This window comes from Lynx rufus, unplaced genomic scaffold (assembly GCF_022079265.1).
Source record: "Lynx rufus isolate CCGP_SWC_20201006 ecotype Redwood Valley unplaced genomic scaffold, mLynRuf1.p SCAF_18, whole genome shotgun sequence".
In the NCBI taxonomy this organism is placed as follows: domain Eukaryota; kingdom Metazoa; phylum Chordata; class Mammalia; order Carnivora; family Felidae; genus Lynx; species Lynx rufus.
The window spans coordinates 13106470-13127552 of record NW_025814832.1 but is presented as its reverse complement, the minus strand read 5'-3'; the positions used below and the strand labels follow the sequence as shown (position 1 = coordinate 13127552).

At 34.3% G+C, this 21083-nt stretch overlaps 1 protein-coding gene across 6 annotated transcripts in view; it reads right to left on the bottom strand.

Moving 5' to 3' along the window:
- BCAS3 (BCAS3 microtubule associated cell migration factor) overlaps window positions 1-21083 on the bottom strand; it is a 616861-nt gene that overhangs the window by 301797 nt on the left and 293981 nt on the right. For all 6 annotated transcript variants that reach the window (XM_047080915.1, XM_047080917.1, XM_047080916.1 and 3 more), the window contains one exon: window positions 1075-1199. In XM_047080915.1, coding sequence (XP_046936871.1) covers window positions 1075-1199 — 125 coding nt within the window. The remainder of the gene's footprint in view (window positions 1-1074; window positions 1200-21083) is intronic.

Below are 21083 nucleotides of genomic sequence, written 5' to 3'. Positions count from 1 at the left end.
AGTTTCACGGAGGGTTTTAACTAGTAACAAAAAGTCATTTTGATAGCATCATTAAAACTAAGGAGGTAACAAAAAAATAAAGATGGGATAAGAAAATGGAAGGCCTGCATACTTTACTGTATCCTTTCCCACTTAGGCAAGAAACCTGCTGTGCCTGAGATCCTATTTCCAAGGAAAGGGTCACAGAAAGGCGATAACAAGGGAGAGGGCTGATGTCTGACTGCCAGTATTAAGTGTAAAGCAGAGCCATTTTGCCAAGAACAATACAGCCTGTGGAACACGGCAGAAAAGTGCCTCGCTAACAACTCAGTTTCTGACCTACTTTAATAGTGCTAAAATAATAAAGACAAAGTCTTAACACTCAACATTAAATACCTGTTCCATGAATGCAGGCACTCTTCTACACAAGAAGGAATAATACACTAAAACTATAATTATATAAATTTTAGGTACTGATCTTGGTGACTGAAGTAGGGATAAAAAAAAACTATATAAATTCAAAGAAGCAATGGTTACTGTAAAAGAGGACTCCTATTTCTGAGTGGGAGACTGTTTTTATCTTAATTTATAACACGACAAAGTTGTTGGTAGTTTTTGGTTTGTTTTTTAAAGTCAAGACTGAGCTTTAGAAAACCTGGGTTCAAACTCTGATACTATCACCTCCTAACTGGTGCTTTCAGCTAAGACATTTAAACTCTCTGATCTCAAGCTCTTTGTCTCTAAAACAGGGATAACAAGGGTTTTCCTTTCCACACCTCAGAGGCAATGGCATGAAATTAGCTTGTCAAAAATGTAATGAAAAAAAAAATGTATAATGGTATGGAATTAACAATGTTGAAGACACTGGTAGACTGTGGCCAACAAAACAAAATACAAACATTCAGATGGGCTAAAAGTTTATTTCACATTTATAGTGAGAGGATAGCCTTTCTCCTCCACGAGGCTTGAGTAGTTGAGGATGGATACGCTAACTGAATGGAAAATGAATTTAGAGAATACTGGGTCCAAGATTATTCAAGGAGAACCACTATGAATTTTACTAAAGGCAAATTTAAGCATCAGTAAACTACATACCTTTTTCTCTTTTCAGACCTGCATTATTTGCAAACCACGATCTGGACGTCCCAAACATTGCAGCCACGCAAAATTCTCCGCCCATTGATTTGCTGGGTGAAATTTGTGGAGGTGGTTTAACTTTGCTTAAAAAATAAAATGATAGTAAGAAAATTACCATGATGGAATCACAGACCTCAAGACAGTGACATATTTTCTTCAAAATTCTACCCTAAGTATTCAAACCCTTCAATGTGGACATGCATTTTGCCTTAAGTAATAATTGGCAGTGTGAGATTGCGTTCTGCAGTAAAAGTAAAATTAGTTCAAAATTCCAGAGTATTATGAGAATAGTAACTTATAAAAATGATAAAAATTAACTCCTTGAATTATGTGCTGGTGAAATCCAACTCATTTCTTTTCAGATGAATAACATTTTTCTGGAGATTTTAAAGAACAATAGAATCAACATAAACATCTCACAATAATAAAATAGTTTATCATTTCATTTTGATATATAAGATGTGGGATTGACACACCATGTGTGAAAATAACGAGATGATACAGTTGAAAGCACACACCATGTGTGAAAATAACGAGATGATACAGAATGAAACCCTGCAAATGGTCTCAGCCACAATGCTATGCACGGTGAGACAATGAATGGGAAGATCCAGTGCTCTAGGGCAATATTCACTGATCTGCCTATTTGTTGTTTATTTTTTCTTCAAGGGTCTGTGAAAATGATGTGTCTGTTTTTGTTCTGTTCTTCACATATTTGAGGACACATTAAGTAACTGATGTAACTACCATAAAAAAGTACTTGCTTTCTTCTTTGTTTTCTCCAATTTAGCTTTCATACCATCAACTTCTAATATCAACCTTTCATCTTCTGTGACTCTTTTGACTTGGCAAAGACTTCCTCAAAACTCACTGACAATCCTGCTGACCACCTCAGATAAACAATGGTAAGGTTTTCTCTAATTCATACACCAGAAAATAGCCTTGCTGCAAATTGGTCAAGATCACAGCCCAGCTGGGACACCAGAGCTCTGATGTTCCTACTCTGCTAGTCAGTCTCCAATGTCAAATAACATTATTTCTACCTTCTTTTGTTCACTATCCTCTATCTCTTCATCTTTTAATAAAGTATGATTAGGTAGAGAAAGATTGGGTTTTGGAGTCAGGAAGAAACCTGAATACTGCCACTTATTAGCTGGGTGATTTTGGTTAAGGTATTTAACTTCTTAGAGTTCAGACTACTAATATGTAAAACACAAATAGTAATGCCTACATCATACGGTTATTTTAAACGTTTTTTTTTATTGTATTTGTTCTCTAAGTATGCTCCCTGGCTAGTAGTACCACCTGAGAACTTCTTAGGTATGCAAATATTCATCAAGCCACACCCCAACTCTGAGGATGGGGCTAATAATCTGTGTTTTTTTTTTTTTTAATAATCTTTTTTTTTTTTTTTTTTAAACAAGCCCTCCAGGAGATTCCAGTGCATGTTCAGGTTTAAGAACTGCTATATTAGGAAAAGTACATAAAGCAATCAGGGCAGTGCCTTCCCATATTATGGTACTCAACAAGCCCTTCCCATATTATGGTATTCAACAATGTTAAGTGTCTTCTATATGGCACACAGCCTTAACCTAATTTTCAAAAACATCAGACTGTGCTTTGGTTATCTCAGTTTCCAGGCCCATATGACACTTGAAATAGGCTTCCACATATTTTATTTCCCTAGCCTTCAGCTCTGACATCTTCCTGCTAGGGAAAGCAAAAAGCTTGGATCAGAGGTAACTGTGATTGGTCTTTTTGGTCTCTCCCTTTGTACCAAATCTATGGTAATGCACATTGTCATATATGAAAAGGCCTCTTCTTTCCATCATTTACATTTCTTAATCACTTCACATCATCACCCATAAAAATCATACCTGTGCCTAAAATACCAATACCAGTCACAGTCAGACTTCCACTGACAGGGGATAAAGACATGTTTTTTTGTTTTTTTTTTAAATTTTCTGTGAGGAAATGAATCTGGTTCTACAAACAGTTTCACAATTTCCTTGTTGCATTTGCCACAACTACAATAATCTACCAACAGGAAAGAAGACACCAGCCCACCCCCTCCTCCACCCTGACCTACACCAGAACAAACATGTACCTTTCCTCCATATCTGGGTAACCAACATCAGCTTATCCCTTCTGGTTATGATGCTCTCTGCTGGAATACCTTAGAGTCCAAATTCTCCTTCAAAGCCTTTATTTCCATCACTGAACTGCTATCACTGAGCAAGTAAGTTGCTATAACTAGCATCTTTTAGTTCCTCTGGTCATTTTTAACCCTTAGGAGTTTGGGGAGGTTGGAGAGAGGAGGAGAGAAAAAAAAAATTCCATACTTTGTTGAAAGGTGTTTCCAATTATGTGACTATGTGTTTTTACTAGAATCACCATCAGGGAACAATAATACTACAATGTACAAATAAGCTTTCACAGGGACAAATTCAAAGCTCTTTGCAAATTACTGGATGCTATTTTTGTTTTGTTTTGTTTTGTTTTTAAGCATGTGGTAAGCAACAAGATAGAATACAAGTGAACAGCATGACACTTCTTAAGAGAGGCTATGGTACAGATAAAATGTGCCTACTGAACAGACTTAAAAAATAGTTGCTATCAGGCCAGATAGTTACCTTCACAACACAGTAATAAAAAGTAGAAATATGGTAAGATATCAACTTAATCTTTGGCCATGCAAAAATATATTCTGTGTGTGGTTTTTAGCATATTGTCTATTCAGTCCATGACAAAAGCTAAAACTTCTTACGCTTCCATAATATTACACATAACTCAGCATCTGAGCACACAACTAAAAAGCATCAACATGGTATTATCTTACACAAACTCATTATCTGCTGCAGAGAGTAAGTATCTTATGATAAAAGTATGCTTAAAATTATGTAAAAAATCATCATTTTAAGTTTTAGACCTTATTTCTTCTTTTTCTTCTGATAGGGTCTTAATAAATCATATTAGTAAAAGTTTGTGTTAAATAAGTGATTAAAAGAGTTTTTATCCCTGAGAATAACTTGCTACCTTGTACATGGTATAGTGCTGTGTACTGGGGATAGAGCATATTTGGTGAATATATTCATAGCAAGTCATTTCTATCATCAGTCTATATTTGGAATGACTGTGGTATTTAACAAAACAACATAAAAATATGCATGTGTCTAGAAGACTTTCAGAAAAATTAAAAGGAGAAATAATCTGAAGAAAAGGTTACTATTAATAAAGTATTCCTACCTAAAGGGAGAAAATTTAATTTTGAGTAACTTTGCTCTTTATCCTAAGTTTTAAAAAGACCAACACCAGGAATTTTGGATGGAAGCAGAAATGAACTTTTCCAAAACGATCCAGAATACTTCTATTGCAAAATAACGTTCTGTTGGCAGAAAAATAAAACACTGAAAAGTGAAACATACGTGGAAGGAACAAAAGATAAAAGTATTAGTCTTGTAAATCATGTTCACTTTATATTGGTGACCCAACCGTTTTAGGAAAGCATTCCATTACTACCTTTTTTTTTTCTTTCTTCCTCTCAACCTCTCCCTTTATTCTGGGAAAAGGACTTAATAAATCCCATTACAAAACATTTGCAAGTTTAAGAAGAATACCTCTGGGTGTTTGGAGGCCTTCCTTCATTTATTTATCAACGTATTAAATTGTCTTGATATAAAAAATAAAATTTCAATGTATATGGTGTCCAGAAATTCAATTGTGTTGGTTATGCTTTAAATCAGAAAAAAGCATTCTGATAGAGCTTATGATGGATTCCTTTCTACTGAGAACTCTTGCTCTTTACTCTCCTGAGCCCATCATAAGTAACATGTTCAAAAATTAAAAGTAGAATTTGGCTTAATTTGTGTGCAGTATGTAAAAGAAAAATGAAGTGAATTCAACTTTCACCATATTGGGCACAATAATGATCATAGAATATCATATTTGCTAAATTTTATACCAGAAAACAACATAATAAAAAGTAAAATAAACATACAAAGAAACAAAAAACCAAAACAAATAAGGTACTAAATTTAAAACTCTGGAGTTTACCTTTTTGTCACTCCTTTTTGAGAGACTTAACCATCTAACTGTTAAGTGAGAATCATTTTCACTGCCATCAGAAGTTCTAGGGACATTAACACTATGACATCTTCCAAAATACTTATAGAGACTACTGAAGTTACCCATTGGCTTTTACTGTATTATGTAATCCAATCAGATTAACATATTGAATTTCTCTTGCCTTTTTTGTTTCTCCACACCCTACTGCAAAGAGGAAAAAAAAAGCAAACTAATAATATCTGCTTTAAAATTACAGAAAAATTATGTCCATCTGGATAAATCTACTATGTCCCATAGAACAGGGCACAAATGGAGTATCTGCGGAAGGCATGAAAAGCAGCAATGACGTTCTTTGCCTTGGTTAGAAGGACACAAGCATGGAAAGAGCTAAATTGAGATAGAAGCACCGTTTCTTTCCTTTTCTAGAACATAAGGGTACACTCGATATTCCAGTTTAAATGTTGGACACAATATTGCTGTAAGAATTACAAGTGGTATGGTGTCTTTGTAGATAAGAAGAAAAATCTTTCTTTATATTCTTCACTGTGATTGAACTTTTAAAAGGAATTTAGAAGTTTTCTCTCACCCTCAACTTTATTTTTCTAAAAGAAGAACTAAGAGGGAAACTGAAAGTATTTTATTTCAAATAAAGATATTAATAATATACCTAAAATTATTCTATCACAAGTTATTCTTAAAGCTCTAACAGATTCATGTAAACTTAACAAATAAGATTCTCCCCTCCATGTAAATCTTTCCTTTCAAATATGAATTCCTAATATTTTAAAGATTCTCAAAAGAACAAGATTAGTTTAAATAAAGTATTTATATATAAATTGAATATTCTCAGGCAGCACTAATTAAAATTTAAATATAGTTTGATATGTAAGTTTTAATTCTTCTTTAACTTAACCTTATATAATACAAATACAGGTTATGAGTATGGGATATTTCCAAATGGGCTATTTTTGTCCACACTACTATGTATATATTTTTTCTTGTGATAAGCAATTCAAAAATACCAGCAGTTTAAACATAATACTACATGTACATTAGAAGCTCAATAAATACTTGTTACTTATTTGTAATACTGAAAGCAAAATCCATTTTTAACAATTCACAATGACTATTTCTCTTAAAATTTCTATATTAAAGAAGTATTATATGTGTGATTCTTTTCTAATATTTTAGACAGTCATTCAAACTCATATATCCTGGAGGATGCACAATCCCCAGAGTGTAGAAGATGGCTAAAATGTCGAAGACGACCTATATAACTTTCCAACAAGTTTATTTTGTTATCAAAAGGAAAGACATTATTTTAAACTGACTCACTGCAACTGCATGAATAAAAACAAACCAGTTTATCAAAGAATGAAGAATTAGCAGAAACTGTGATCTATCAAAAGCAAAATCTTAGCTAAATACAAAGGTTGCAACTTGAAAGTAATAAAAAAAATTGTATGAAGTGTTCATTACATTTTAAGAGGAACTATAAAAATTTCATATTCTTCCAAAACACAAATGTTAACCTGCAACTGGAAGTACTATAAAAATATTTGTTTGGCATAACGTTTTATTTCGGAACTGTAAATAAAAACATCCTCCGGTTGAATGCTAAATAGCATGGAAAAACAGCAAAAACTGTTAAAACAAAGAAGCTCTTATAAACAAGCTAGAAGTTGTCAAATTTATATTCATTTTGCTGCCTTAATTTGAGGTTTCATTAAGATCTTAATGGGAAAAACATGCACCACTAGTGAAGGAACGTATTTTAAAGGAGGATCTTTTAGGCCAGTATAAGTGACTAAAAACGAGTTTCTTGTGAGCTAACGATGGCATCAAACAAACCACAAAGCAGTCTTCTAAAAGACAGGCAATGATTTAAAAGTCTACTATATTTCATATATCCCTTTCTTTAATCTGGCTCTTTTAATCTTGTTTCAACCTCAAATCATTTCTGGTTGACAAGTGCTTTTGCTTAAATTTGAGGAGCATATAAGCCGGTGAAGGAATGGAGTTTTCTTATTTAACATACAACATTTGTTACTCCATCTTTATTTACTTCCATGCTAAAAATTCAATCTTTATTAACATACTAAAACTCTTTTCTTTGTACTTAGAATGAGAAATTTATCCTAAGATGGAATCTAATTCTAAGTTTAGTCTACAAAGGAAATCTGTCATATGTTGAATCTAGCATTTAAAAACTGCTCACTATAAGCTCCTAAGTAAGATCCATGTATCTTATTTGTTTGGGGATGAAATCTGGTTAACAAAAAGAATGAAGATGGACTTGCAGGGAATTTTTATGCCCTTATTCCCTGAATTTCTTTAAAATAGTTTCACAATCTGTGTCCTAACTTTGATGCTGCATTTCAAGGAGGAAGTCTTTATGATTTGTCACCCTGTTCTTATATGATAATAAAATTTTCAGATGTTCTTGTGGCAAATGAACACTGAAATTAGTTTGCATTACATTAGAGTGTACCTGAAAGAACTACGGCAGTTTCTTTTTATTCAGGAGAAAAATCATTGGCAGGCTTTTCCCTAGAATAATGGGACAGTATGAACAATTCCCAGGAACAGTTATAAGAACTACACACACACACGTGCAAAACTCTCTCAAGTATTCTGACTACATTTATAAAACTGATATACCTTATATTGCCCCAGTCCTTCTGGCTCACTTAACTCTTAAAAGCAAAAAAAAAAAAAAAAAGTATGATCTAATTCAAAGAAGCTTCTCTTCAAAAATGGTATTTTTCCCTTTAACAACATAGTAGTAGAAGCAGCTAACATTTACTGATCTCTTACTATGTGCCACTTAAAAGATAAGGAAACCAAGAAACAGGAAGATTTTAGAAAATTACGCACGATCATATAGGTAGTAAGTGTGTGAACTGGAGTTTAGGACCTGGACAGTCTGATTCTGGAGGCCTTTTAACCAGAATATTAAATATACCAGGCTCTAAATTCATTCTACTTCACATCTTTACATGAAAGTATTACATATGCTCTGTTTCTTGTCTATGACTCTCGTGTCTAAGACTGACAGTTATATTTTAGGCATTATTATATGCGAATTTAGTAAATAAATAAGTTATAGTGAGTAGGTGCTAATAACTCAAAATAATAAATTATTTAGGGGTTTTTATGTGAATCACAAATTTCTTCATCATGTAGGCCCTTAAATACTTAAACTCTTCAAAACAGAACTGACCCTATTCCTTTGGTACCAAATAAAATGCAGTACAAATTTATAGACTATTTTTAGTATACCTTAAATATCTTTATATTTCAAAATAAATCCTATCTTCAAATGTTCAGCACGATACATAAGGCGCTTTTATCACTATACTACTCAAAGCTTTAAACTCTGTTGTTAGCCTTGTCTTATAACATACACTAGCATTATGAGAAAATCCTTATTTCTTATTTTTAAATATTAGTCTGTGATTGTTTTATTTGACTCTTCAAGAAATTAAGTGAAACAAAAAAAAAAAAAACCTGCTCTTTTAAAGCTTAAATATCAACATTCATGTCCCATCAATAAATTGTTCAGTAATGTGCATCTATCTGTGATCAGGCCATGCAACTGAAGACAAAAGTACGAAACAGAGTTACTTTTTGAGAGTACAGCAAATGAATTAGGCATGCGGGACTGAACTGGGACTCACCATGGAGCTTTTATGGAAAAACACCCCGCTCCAAACAGATAAGGCCTTCATGGAAAAGGGGGGAAAACGCACAAAAAATTAGAGGAAAACTCATTTCACATTAACAAATACATGTATATCATACTGTTATCGAGTATGGATAAAATAACTGAAAAAATTAGTAATCATTTGCAATTCTGCTGTAGATACTAATGAGTCTGATATAACCAATAAACAGAATGACGTGAAATAACAAGTCCCTTAATTTTCATAGGATTAGCGATTTCAAAATGGTCTATTTCTCCCCCTTTTCTGGAGTACCCCTGTAGGGTTCCTAAGGTAAAATAAAATAAATTTCACTTCTGAGGCCCTTAAAACAAAGTACAAGTTAAGTGGAATAATCAGATAGAGAGAAGAGTGGAATCAGGAGCAACAGATGTGTGGTTGTATGACACAAAATGTTTAAAATCAGCTAAAGAGAACCCAATAAAAAATTGATAAGCATTATTTGCTCTTCACTGATTGCATTCTCAGAGCCACAGAAAGAAAGTATGTATTTTCTAGGCTACTTATTTAAAGTAAATTGAACTGTGCATTGCTGGCCAAAGGAACAAACACTAAATATAAGTAGTATGATTTATTTCCATGTAGGGTCACATTCCCAGAAATTAGCATTTCTCTTAATAGTGATAGAGATTGGCTTCTTCTACCCAGCCTGCATTGGGTTAGGTTTGAATACTATAAAGCCACAATTGTTTATTTTAAATACAACTGGGGATACAAAGTCCAATTTCATTGTTACACATACTCATTAATATTCTGTTCGTAGCCATTTCAGACATGCTACACATATTTGCATACAAAGAAGATTGGCTGATTTAACTATATCCAAAAAAATGTTGCTGTAGTATCTGACATTTGGAAGTAAGACATAAATTGAGAAAGAAAGCACACTGGCAAAACCTGGATATTCTTCTTCAACTTTGGTGTTAAGAACATTATAAAAATAAAAATTTCTGCCAAATGATTAGCATTAATCTGCCTGTGAATTGAGTTTCACAAAAAGAAACTTGGGTAAAATGTTTTCACAACAATGAGTACAATTCTCAGGACTGATACACAGAAGAAACAAAGAGGAGAACAGAAAGGTAAGTATCTCTGATTAGAGATACTAATCAGAGAAAAGTGAGTTGGAAGAACTGGGATATCAAAGAGAAAGAAAAGAAACTTTTGAAATGGTGTCAATGCAAAGTAAATCTCTCTCATAGTTAATAAGACACAACCAAAAGATATGATGTCATTATCCACATTAAAACGTTGGATTTTCAAACTTTTTTAACTGAGACCCATAAAATACATTTTAAGGTGCAGGCTGATGTGTACATGAATACACATAAATTGAAACAATAATTGAATGAATGTATTTTTTGTCTGTAATCAAATTTACTATTTTATATTTCAATGTTTTATAAACATTAATGTTGGGATTTAGTTACAAGGAAGATTAATGCACATTCTGACAGGGTAGGTCTGGGTGGGGCCCTAGATTCTATATTTCTAACAAGCTCCCAGGTCATACCAAAGCTGCTTGTTTGCAGAATCAGCAGTAGCAAAGTTACATTTTATTTTATTCTATATGATTAATGAAAAATAGTCACAATCCCCTTATCTGATTGCATGATTCACAAATTGTATCAGAAACAAAATGTTACTGGAGCTCACCCTGCACTCCGACAAACCAAACACCCATTTAAATAACTCAAACCACTTGAAGACTCCAATCTCAGTAACACAATAACACCCTGCAGAAATTATCAGAAAATGGAAGCTTCGATATGTTTCTATGTGCCCACAAATACCTCCAAAATGAAAAGGTTATTGTTAGCATACAGTACCCAACTTCCTTTGAGTTTCATTAGGCGAGGCACGTGAAATAACAAACAGTTCAAATGATTCTGACACATGCGCTGACCATTGGGAACATCTAGACATGAGTCGCTCTTCAGTGTATATATTATATCAACACTGGACAGTGTCCCCTCTTATTCTAAATATCAGACTACAGCTAAGTCACTGTAAAACATTTGAAAGTTTCATCCTACTCCTTCATGACTTAAAAGGCTTCTCTACTGATACCAAAAAGCAACCCAACAAAATTGAAACAAAACTTTAAAGTTTCTACACTTCAAAAGACCAGTTGATGCTTCCCACCTGTAGAGCCAGCAAATACCCTTTCCTAGGTTAAAGTTTCCATATATATATAAAGGAAACATGAATTTGCCAAACAAATTAAACACAAGCTTAAAAAAAATCTCCTAAATTTTCCTTTCTAGGCAATAGCAGTGTATGTTATTAACAAAAGATTTCAACAACCATTTCCTTCCCCACAATCCTAAAATGACTGTTAACTCTCCAGACACTATAGTAAACAGGCCGGTACAAAGCAGCAGCAATGTCAAATTTAAAGACAATACGGTTCTCACTGTTCAAAACATAACCCAATTGTGTGAGTTAAAAGCAACCCTCCTTCAACCAAATAAGGATCCATTGGCTAACACAGCTCAAGGAGAAAACAGAGGGCTAGAGAAACTGAATGAGGACCCGATCTCATATACACTTGGCATGTTCCCCATCTACACTTACCCACTTCTTACCCACTCCTACAAACTGGACCTCTGCCACATACATGTAAAAGAAGAGCCACAAACTCCAAAGAATTAGAGTGACTGACGTAATTACTGACTTTGTATGGGTAGTGTCAGCTGTTCTTTTGAAATGTGCCTGCTTCATCTTTCCTCAGTAGCAAAAGAATGAAAATATAAAGTCACAAAGGACAAGTCCATGATCCAGCTGTCTTTGCCTATGACTTCCCCTCCCCTTTCAAAATCCCACATTTGTAGTTTTATATGAGGATAGTTAAGAGGAAGAAGAGAGTATGTGAGTGGGAGTGTATGTTGAATAAAATGGTTTATATTAACATATGCAACTCAAATTATGATGTTCAGATATTAAGAATTTCTGTGTTTTCTCAACACTATTAAGTTTCAACAGGTTTAACAATCCTGCCATACAAAATCTATTCACTTTGTCACAGTTATGTCCTTTTTAAGCTGAATTCTGATTCAAAAACATCAGGACTGGCCAAGAGATGAAAAATCCAGAAATATTTTTTATATACTTATTTATAGTGCAACGTGAAGGGACTTGACCATTGGTTCTCAACGGGTTTCTTCCAGAGATTCTCAGAAACCAAGAAGGAATTGTGTTTTATATCATAATAAATGCTATATAAGTTTTTAAACACTGATTCATTTGGCTGAATGTCACATAATAAAACAAAAGCTTTGGTGTTACTAGCTGAAAGCAAGGCAAACATGAAGGTTTTTTTTATGTTAATTTATTTTAAGAGAATGACAGAGACAGTGTGTGAGTAGGAAAGGGGTAGAGACAGAGGAAGACACACGGAATCCAAAGCAAGCTCCAGGCTCTGAGCTGTCAGCACAGAGCCTGACACGGGGTTCAAACCCACCAGCCATGAGATTATGACCTGAGCTGAAGTCAGATATTTAACCGACTGAGCCACCCAGGCACACCAAGATTTTTTTAAATGCAAGGAAAAAGTAAAACTAGATTTTATTTTGAATGCGCTGAAGTGTTCCATAACCCAACTTTAGGGCTGAAAGGTATAAATGGTTCAATCATCTTTAAAGAATTAACTGGAGTCTAAGAGAAAAATTCTATAAATATACTCTGAAAGTCCTATTTCTCAATTGCTCAGGTCTTATGAAAATTCAGACACTATTGTATAACAGACATCAGAATGAGCCCATATTATGGACAACTATATGCCAACAAACTGGACAATCTAAAAGAAAAGGAAAAAAACCTTAGAAATATACAACTTACCAAGACTAAATAAGAAATAGAAAATCTAAACAGAACAATTATTAGTAAGGATATTGAATCAGTAATCAACAATCTCCTAATAAAGAAAAGCATAGGACTAGATGGCTTCACTGGTAAATTTTACCAAAACTTTTAAAGAATTAACACCAACTCTTTTTTTTAAATATGAAATTTATTGTCAAATTGGTTTCCATACAACACCCAGTGCTCATCCCAACAGGTGCCCTCCTCAATACCCATCACCTGCTCTCCCCTCCCTCCCACCCCCCATCAACCTTCAGTTTGTTCTCATTTTTTAAGAGTCTCTTAAGTTTTGGCTCCCTCCCTCTCTAACTTTTTTTTTCCTTCCCCTCCCCCATGGTCTTGTGTTAAGTTTCTCAGGATCCACATAAGAGTGAAAACATAGGGTATCTGTCTTTCTCTGTATGACTTATTTCACTTAGCATAACACTCTCCAGTTCCATCCACATTGTTACAAAAGGCCATATTTCATTCTTTCTCATTGCCACGTAGTATTCCATTGTGTGGAAGTTCTAACATCAGCAATCAGACAACAAAAGGAAATCGAAGGCATCCAAATTGGCAAAGATGAAGTCATGCTTTCACTTTTTGCAGATGACATGATATTATACATGAAAAACCCAGCAGACTCCACCAAAAGTCTGCTAGAACTGATACATGAATTCAGCCAAGTCGCAGGATACAAAATCAATGTACAGAAATCAGTTGCATTCTTATACACTTACAATGAAGCAACAGAAAGACAAATAAAGAAACTGATCCCATTCACAATTGCACCAAGAAGTGTAAAATACCTAGGAATAAACCTAACCAAAGATGTAAAAGATCTGTATGCTGAAAACTATAGAAAGCTTATGAAGGAAATTGAAGAAGATATAAAGAAATGGAAAAACATGCCATGCTCATGGATTGGAAGAATAAATATTGTTAAAATGTCCATACTACCCAAAGCTATCTACACATTCGATGCAATCCCAATCAAAATTGCACCAGCATTCTTCTCAAAGCTAGAACAAGCAATCCTAAAATTTGTATGGAACCACAAAAGACCCCGAATAGCCAAAGTAATTTTGAAGAAGAAGACCAAAGTGGGAGGCATCACAATCCCAGACTTTAGCCTCTACTACAAAGCTGTAATCACCAAGACAGCATGGTATTGGCACAAAACCAGACACATAGACCAATGGAATAGAATAGAAACTCCAGAATTAGACCCACCAAAGTATGGCCAACTAATGTTTGACAAAGCAGGAAAGAATATCCAATGGAAAAAAGACAGTCTTTTTAACAAATGGTGCTGGGAGAGCTGGACAACAACTTGTAGAAGAATGAAACTAGATCACTTTCTTACACCATTCACAAAAATAAACTCAAAATGGATAAAGGACCTGAATGTGAGACAGGAAACCATCAAAACCCTAGAGGAGAAAGCAGGAAAAAACACCAACTCTTAAACTCTTCCAAAAAATCAAAGTGGATGGAACACTCCCAAACTCATTTTGCAAAGCTAGCATAATCCTGATACCAAAACCAGAAAAAGACACCACTAGGAAAACAAAAAACAAAAAATAAACAAACAAAAAAAACCTATAGGCCAATATTCAAAATGAATATAAATGGAAAAATTCTCAATAAAACATCAGCAAACCAAATTCAGCAGCACACTATAAGGATCATTCACCATGATCAAGTGAAATTCATTCTGGGGATGGCAAGGATGATTCAACATAACACAAACCAATCAATGTGATACATCACATTAGTAGAATGAAAAAAAAATCATGATCATCTAGCAGACACAGAAAAAGCATTTGACAAAATTTAAAATGCATCCATAATAAAAACTCTTAACAAATCAGGCAAAGAAGGAATATATCTCAACATAAAGGCCATATAAAACAAGCACAGCTAACATCATACCCAATGGTGAAAGATGGAAAGCTTTTCCTCTAAGATCAGGAACAAGACAATGGCACCCACTTTCACCACTCTTTTTCAATATAGTACAGGAAATCCTAGCTAAAGCAATCAGGCAAGAAAGCAGAATCGGAAAAAAAAAAAAAAAAAGAAAGAAAGAAAGAAAGAAAGAAAGAAAGAAAGAAAGAAAGAAAGAAAACTGTCTCTATTTGCAGATGACATAATTTTTTTATAGAAAACCCTAAAGACTTAACCAAAGAACTGTTAGATCTATATAGATACAAAATTAACATATAAAAATCAGTAGTGTCTCTATACACTAATAAAAAATTTTCTGAAAAACAAACAAGGGATTCAATCCCATTTACAATAGCACCAAAAAGAATAAAACACTTAGGAATAAATATAACTAAGAAGATGAAAGATCTCTACTCTGAAAACTATGAGACATTGATGAATGAAATCAAAAAAGACACAAATAAATGAAAAGGTATCCTGTGGTCATGTACTGTGAGAATTAATGTTAAAATGTCAATACTACCAAAAGCCATCTACAAATTCAATGCAATCCCTATCAAGGTTCCAATGGCATTTTTTATAGAAATAGAAAAAAACTTCCCTAAAATTTATATGGAACCACAAAAGACCCCAAATAGCCAAAAAAAAAAAAAAAAAAATCCTAAAAAAGGAGAACAAAAGCAGGAGGCATCACACTTCCTGACATCAAGTTATACTATAAAGCTATAGTCATCAAAACAGTATGGTATTGGCATAAAAACAAATAGACCAATGGAAAAGAATCGCAAACATACATGGTCCACTAATATTTGACAAGGGGACCAAGAATGCTCAATAGAAAAAATGCAGTCTCTTCAATAAATGGTACTGGGATAATTGGATATTCACATGTAAAGAATGAAACTGGACCCAAATCCTATACCAGTCACAAAAATTAACTCAAAATGGATCAAAGATTTAAATGTAAGACCTGAAATCATGAAACTCCTAGAAGAAAATACAGAAACAAAATCTCCTTGACATGGATCTTAGTAGTAATTTTTAAAAGATGACACTTAAAGCACAAGCAACAAAATTAAAAATAAATTAAAAACCTTCTGCACGTCAAAACAAACCACGAACAAAGTGAAAAGACAACCTACAGAATACAGAATGGGAAAAATATTTTCAAACCATCTATCTAATAAGGGCTTAATATCCTAAATATATAAAGAACACATGCATTCAATGGCAAAAAACAACCCAATTAAAAGATGGGCAAATGACTTGAATAAACATTTTCCCAAATAAGATATACAAAAAGCCAACATGTTCATGAAAAGGTGCCCAACATCAGTAGTGATTAGGGAAGTGCAAATTAAAAGCAAAATGAGACGCCACCTCATACCCGTTAACATGCCACCATCAAAAAGACAAGAGATAAACAGCCAAACTACAGAGAGCCCAAATTTCCATTGACTGATGAATGGATAAAGATGTGGGTGTATATATACACATATAAATGTGTTTGTATACACACAGACACACACAGACACACACATGCACATATATACATATATATACATATATACATATATATACGTATATGTATATGACAGAATATTATTCAGCCATCAAAAAGAATGAAATCTTGCCATTTGCAATGATGTGGATGGAACTAGAATGTATTATGCTAAGCGAAATAAGTCAATCAGAGAAAGACAAAAAACATGATTTCATTCATATGTGGAATTTAAGAAACCAAACAGATGAACATATGGGAAGTGAGAGTGGGGGAGGAGAGAGGGAAACAAACCACAGGAGACTCTTAACAATAGAGAACACGGGTGCCTGGGTGGCTCAGTTGGTTAAGCATCTGACTTTAGCTCAGGTCATGATCTCACGGTTTGTGGGTTCAAGCCCCACAACAGGCTCTGTGCTGACAGCTAGGATTCTGTGCCTCTGGCTCTCTCTGCCCCTCCCCCACTCACCCTCTGTCTCTGCCTCTCTCTCTCTCTCTCTCAAAAATAAATAAACATTGGGGCGCCTGGGTGGCTCAGTCGGTTAAGCGTCCAACTTCGGCTCAGGTCGTGATCTCGCAGTCCGTGAGTTCGAGCCCTATGTCAGGCTCTGTGCTGACAGCTCAGAGCCTGGAGCCTATTTCAGATTCTGTGTGTCTCTCTCTCTGACCCTCCCCCATTCATGCTCTGTCTCTCTCTGTCTCAAAAATAAATAAAGGTTAAAAATAAATAAATAAATAAACATTAAAAAAATTTTGAGGGGCGCCTAGGTGGCTCAGTCAGTTAAGCACCCAACTTCAGCTCAGGTCATGATCTCACAGTTCCATGAGTTCAAGCCCCACACTGGGCTCTGTGCTGACAGCTCAGAGCCTGGAGCCTACTTCGGATTCTGTGTCTCCCTTTCTCTCTCCCCCTCCCTCCCTCACTCTCTGTCTCTCTCTCAAAAATAAACATTAAAATTTTTTTTAAATTAAGTAAAAACAATAGAGAACAAACTGAGGGTTGATGGAAGGAGGTGGGTGGAGGATAGGCTGGATGGGTGATAGGTATTAAGGAGAGCACTTGCTGTGATGAGTACTGGGTGTTGCATGTAAGTGATGAATCACTGAATTCTACTCCTGAAACCAATATTTCCTGTATGTTAACTAATTAAAATTTAAATTAAACATGACAAGAGATAGAAATGCTGCCATGGATGTGGAGAAGAGAGAACCCTTGTGCATTGTTGGTGTAAATTGGTATAGCCACTATGGAAAACAGTAGGGGGGGGAAATCCTCAAAAAGTTAAAAATAGAACTACCCTATGATCCAGCAATTCCATTTCTGGGAATATGACCAAAGGAAATAAAAATACAAACACAAAAAGATATCTACATCCCCATGTTCCTAGCATTATTTACAACAGCCAAGACATGGAAACAACCTGAGTGTCCATTGATGGATAGATGAATGGATAGATAAAAATGTTGTGATGTATATATGTATATGTATATGTATATATTATATATATTATATTATATATTATATATATTATATTATATATTATATATTAACTATATTTAATATTTATTTAATATATTATATATTATAGTGGAATATTATACAGCCATAAAAATATGAAGAAATCTGACCATTTCAAACAACATGGAAAGACCTTGAAGGTACGCTAAGTGAAATACGTCAAAGAAAGACAAATACTGTATGATCTTATTTCTCTTAAGATAAATCTTTAAAAGAAAAACTCAGAAAAAGAGATCAGATTTGTGGTTCGCAGATGCAGAAGGTAGGAGAAGGGGGAGTTGGAGGAAGGTGGTCAAAAGGTACAAAGTTTCAGTTATAAAATCAATCAGTACTAGGTATGTGATGTACAACATGATGGCCATAGCTAACTCTGTGGTATGACATACAAGAAAGCTGTTAAGAGAGTAAATCCTAAGAATTCTCATCACAAGGAAAAAGTGTTTCCTTTTTTCTTTTCTTCTTTCTTTCCTTTTTATTGTATCAGTAGAAGATGGATGTTAGCTGAACCTATTGTGGTAATCATTCCACTATATGTGTAAATCAAACTATCACGCTACACACCTTAAACTTATATAGTGAGATACATGTCAATTATGTCTTAAAAAAACTGAAAAAAATAAGCCCATATAAATGTTAAATGTAGAGAAAATGGTATGTGTAAAATTGTAAAGACGTATCCTCTATCAATATATCCTAGGAACTTAAATGACTCTGTTACATTCTGTATATCCTCTGTTAAAGAGCTACAGAAATGGACTTACAATTCTCACATACATATGAGAAATTAGTCCTTGTGTCAATTTTTCCAGTGTTACTTATAACTTTTCATTAATTTAATTTTAACCACTCCATAATAAAGACACCCATGGCACTGTTGGCTCTCAAATTCTTGATCTACAGGGCAAACTGAAGCTGAAACAGACAGGTTCACTATCTGAGATATACTCAACATGCAAATTTAAATTACAAACTCAAGATTTTCATTAGGAAAACATTAGATAATTTAAAAAATTCTACCAGATGTTTCAGAAGAGACTGGAATAGCACAGACTATCAAATTTCTGTATAAAGTTACCACTGTTGATTTTTAATAGTAGACTTAATTCAAAAACTAAAAAATCCACAGATTTATGGTAAAATGGAACAAACCATGGTATATTTTAAATACTCAACTGATGGAGCATGAAAATTGTAAACTCGAACTGTGGTAAGTATATTGTACATGCAGATATATCCATATCCATTCTAATTAAAATACATTATCTGTTATTTTATATTTGGAACCAAACATTTATAACTTTAGTTATCAAAAACTAACACCTATATAAGACAAGGCTGGGAAGTGGAGAATTACCATCTGCTACAGTATCTGGTGAGCCTTTCTCCAAATCTTTCCCATTTAATTCTCAGAACTTAGCATATAAGGTTTGGGGCTCAGGCAAACTTTAGATAAGCCAAGGAAGGAATGGACCTTTCTGCAAGCCCTACTGTAGGCCAATGTCATTTACCCACTTAGCAACTTCTGTGGCAGATTTAGTCTACAAATTTGAGATAATCAAATAAATGCTATTAAATATTTCCATTTCTAAATAAGAACAATCATCTATGTTTTCTAAATGAAGCTCTTGGGCGCCTGGGTGGCGCAGTCGGTTAAGCGTCCGACTTCAGCCAGGTCACGATCTCGCGGTCCGTGAGTTCGAGCCCCGCGTCAGGCTCTGGGCTGATGGCTCGGAGCCTGGAGCCTGTTTCTGATTCCGTGTCTCCCTCTCTCTCTGCCCCTCCCCCGTTCATGCTCTGTCTCTCTCTGTCCCAAAAATAAATAAACGTTGAAAAAAAAATTAAAAAAAAAAAATAAATGAAGCTCTTGTTACTGGCCTATACCTTGACAATGAGTGAGGCTTAGAAATTAGGGAATGGAACCAAAGTCCTGGTAGGAACTCACACAATGTACAGCTGAAAGATGATAATCCAAATACATAAACTTATATTCTTCAGATGAAGAAACTTATCTAGGACACACTGGTAATACGTAGCAGAGCCAACTGAGAAGTCAAGGCATCAGATTCTAAGTCAATATCCTTTGACTACATTAACCTATTTCTACAGTGTCGGGCTTAAGGTTCTTAATACACACTTCAGATTGCTCACAAAGACATGAATAAATAAAAAGACAGGAGAAGGGAAAAGAACAAGAAGCTTCTCCACTTAAGACAAAGGAAACATGAAAGACAACAAATCATCTCATGTTTACTTCACTGTTAGTTAAGAGTAAGGAAGCAACTTCATTACCAATATCTGTATTTTTTATTCCCATGAAATTACTCTGATCTCTTTTAGAAATTTGCTGCTCTCTATTTGTCCCTGGACAATGATATGTATAGGTTAATAACTTTAGATTTAATGCACATAAAATTCAGCATACTGATGAAAAATTATCTATTTAGTAAAATTTTACATAGGAAGCATTCAAACAAACAATTATCACTTACTTGATTCAGTAATTCAACCAAACATCTATGAAATGCTACTTAATAAATCCCTACTATTAATACTTAACACTTCAAAAAAATGAGCAATTCCTTAGTACCCAGTTTCACTTTAAGAGATGAGAACTATTCTTATTTATGTGTCATAAAACATGATGGAGGTTTTTCCAGTTCTCCAGTCTTATACTGGAAGAAAATGGACCCTGTTTGAATGAATGATTATTGAGCCAAGTGATTTCTAGCACTTGGTTTGCCTTCATCAATGTATACTGTAGTCAGGTTAAGCAACAGCTGTTGCCAAAATGGGACTTATTTCCTCCAAGTGCTGCTTCAAGGTACAGAACATGAAGGTGTAAATACATCTGTCTTTTGCCATTTGCAGTTCTACTGGCCTTGTGTATGTCTTGAAGTAAGACAGATGGTCCCTGACATTGCACAGGCTTCCAGGGATATATATTTCCAAAAATAAGAGGGCAGATGTGAAATATGGTAAGCACACGTTTTATCCCCTCAAGGTTTGAACTGAGGCTTCTATCTCAATTTGAATATTCTCGTATAGGATCCTAGGCAATTCTTTAAAAATCTCTGTGCTAGAAATACAACTTTTTGTGCTTATTTTGACTTTTTGCCAAATATCTAGGACATGGAGTAAATAAAGGTTGATGTAGCCTAGGTAAGTACATAATTTTATTAGATATATTATCAGGTATACTGGAAGTAGTCACAAAACTTACATGTCTATAAATGAGTCAGCTCTGTGCTTTATTTCTACATATTCTATGTCAAATACTTCTTGTTAGTTTTATTTTTAAAATGCTACCAAAGGCATTTCATAGAAGCAAACTTAGAGTAAATGAGAATTTCTAGAATGAAAA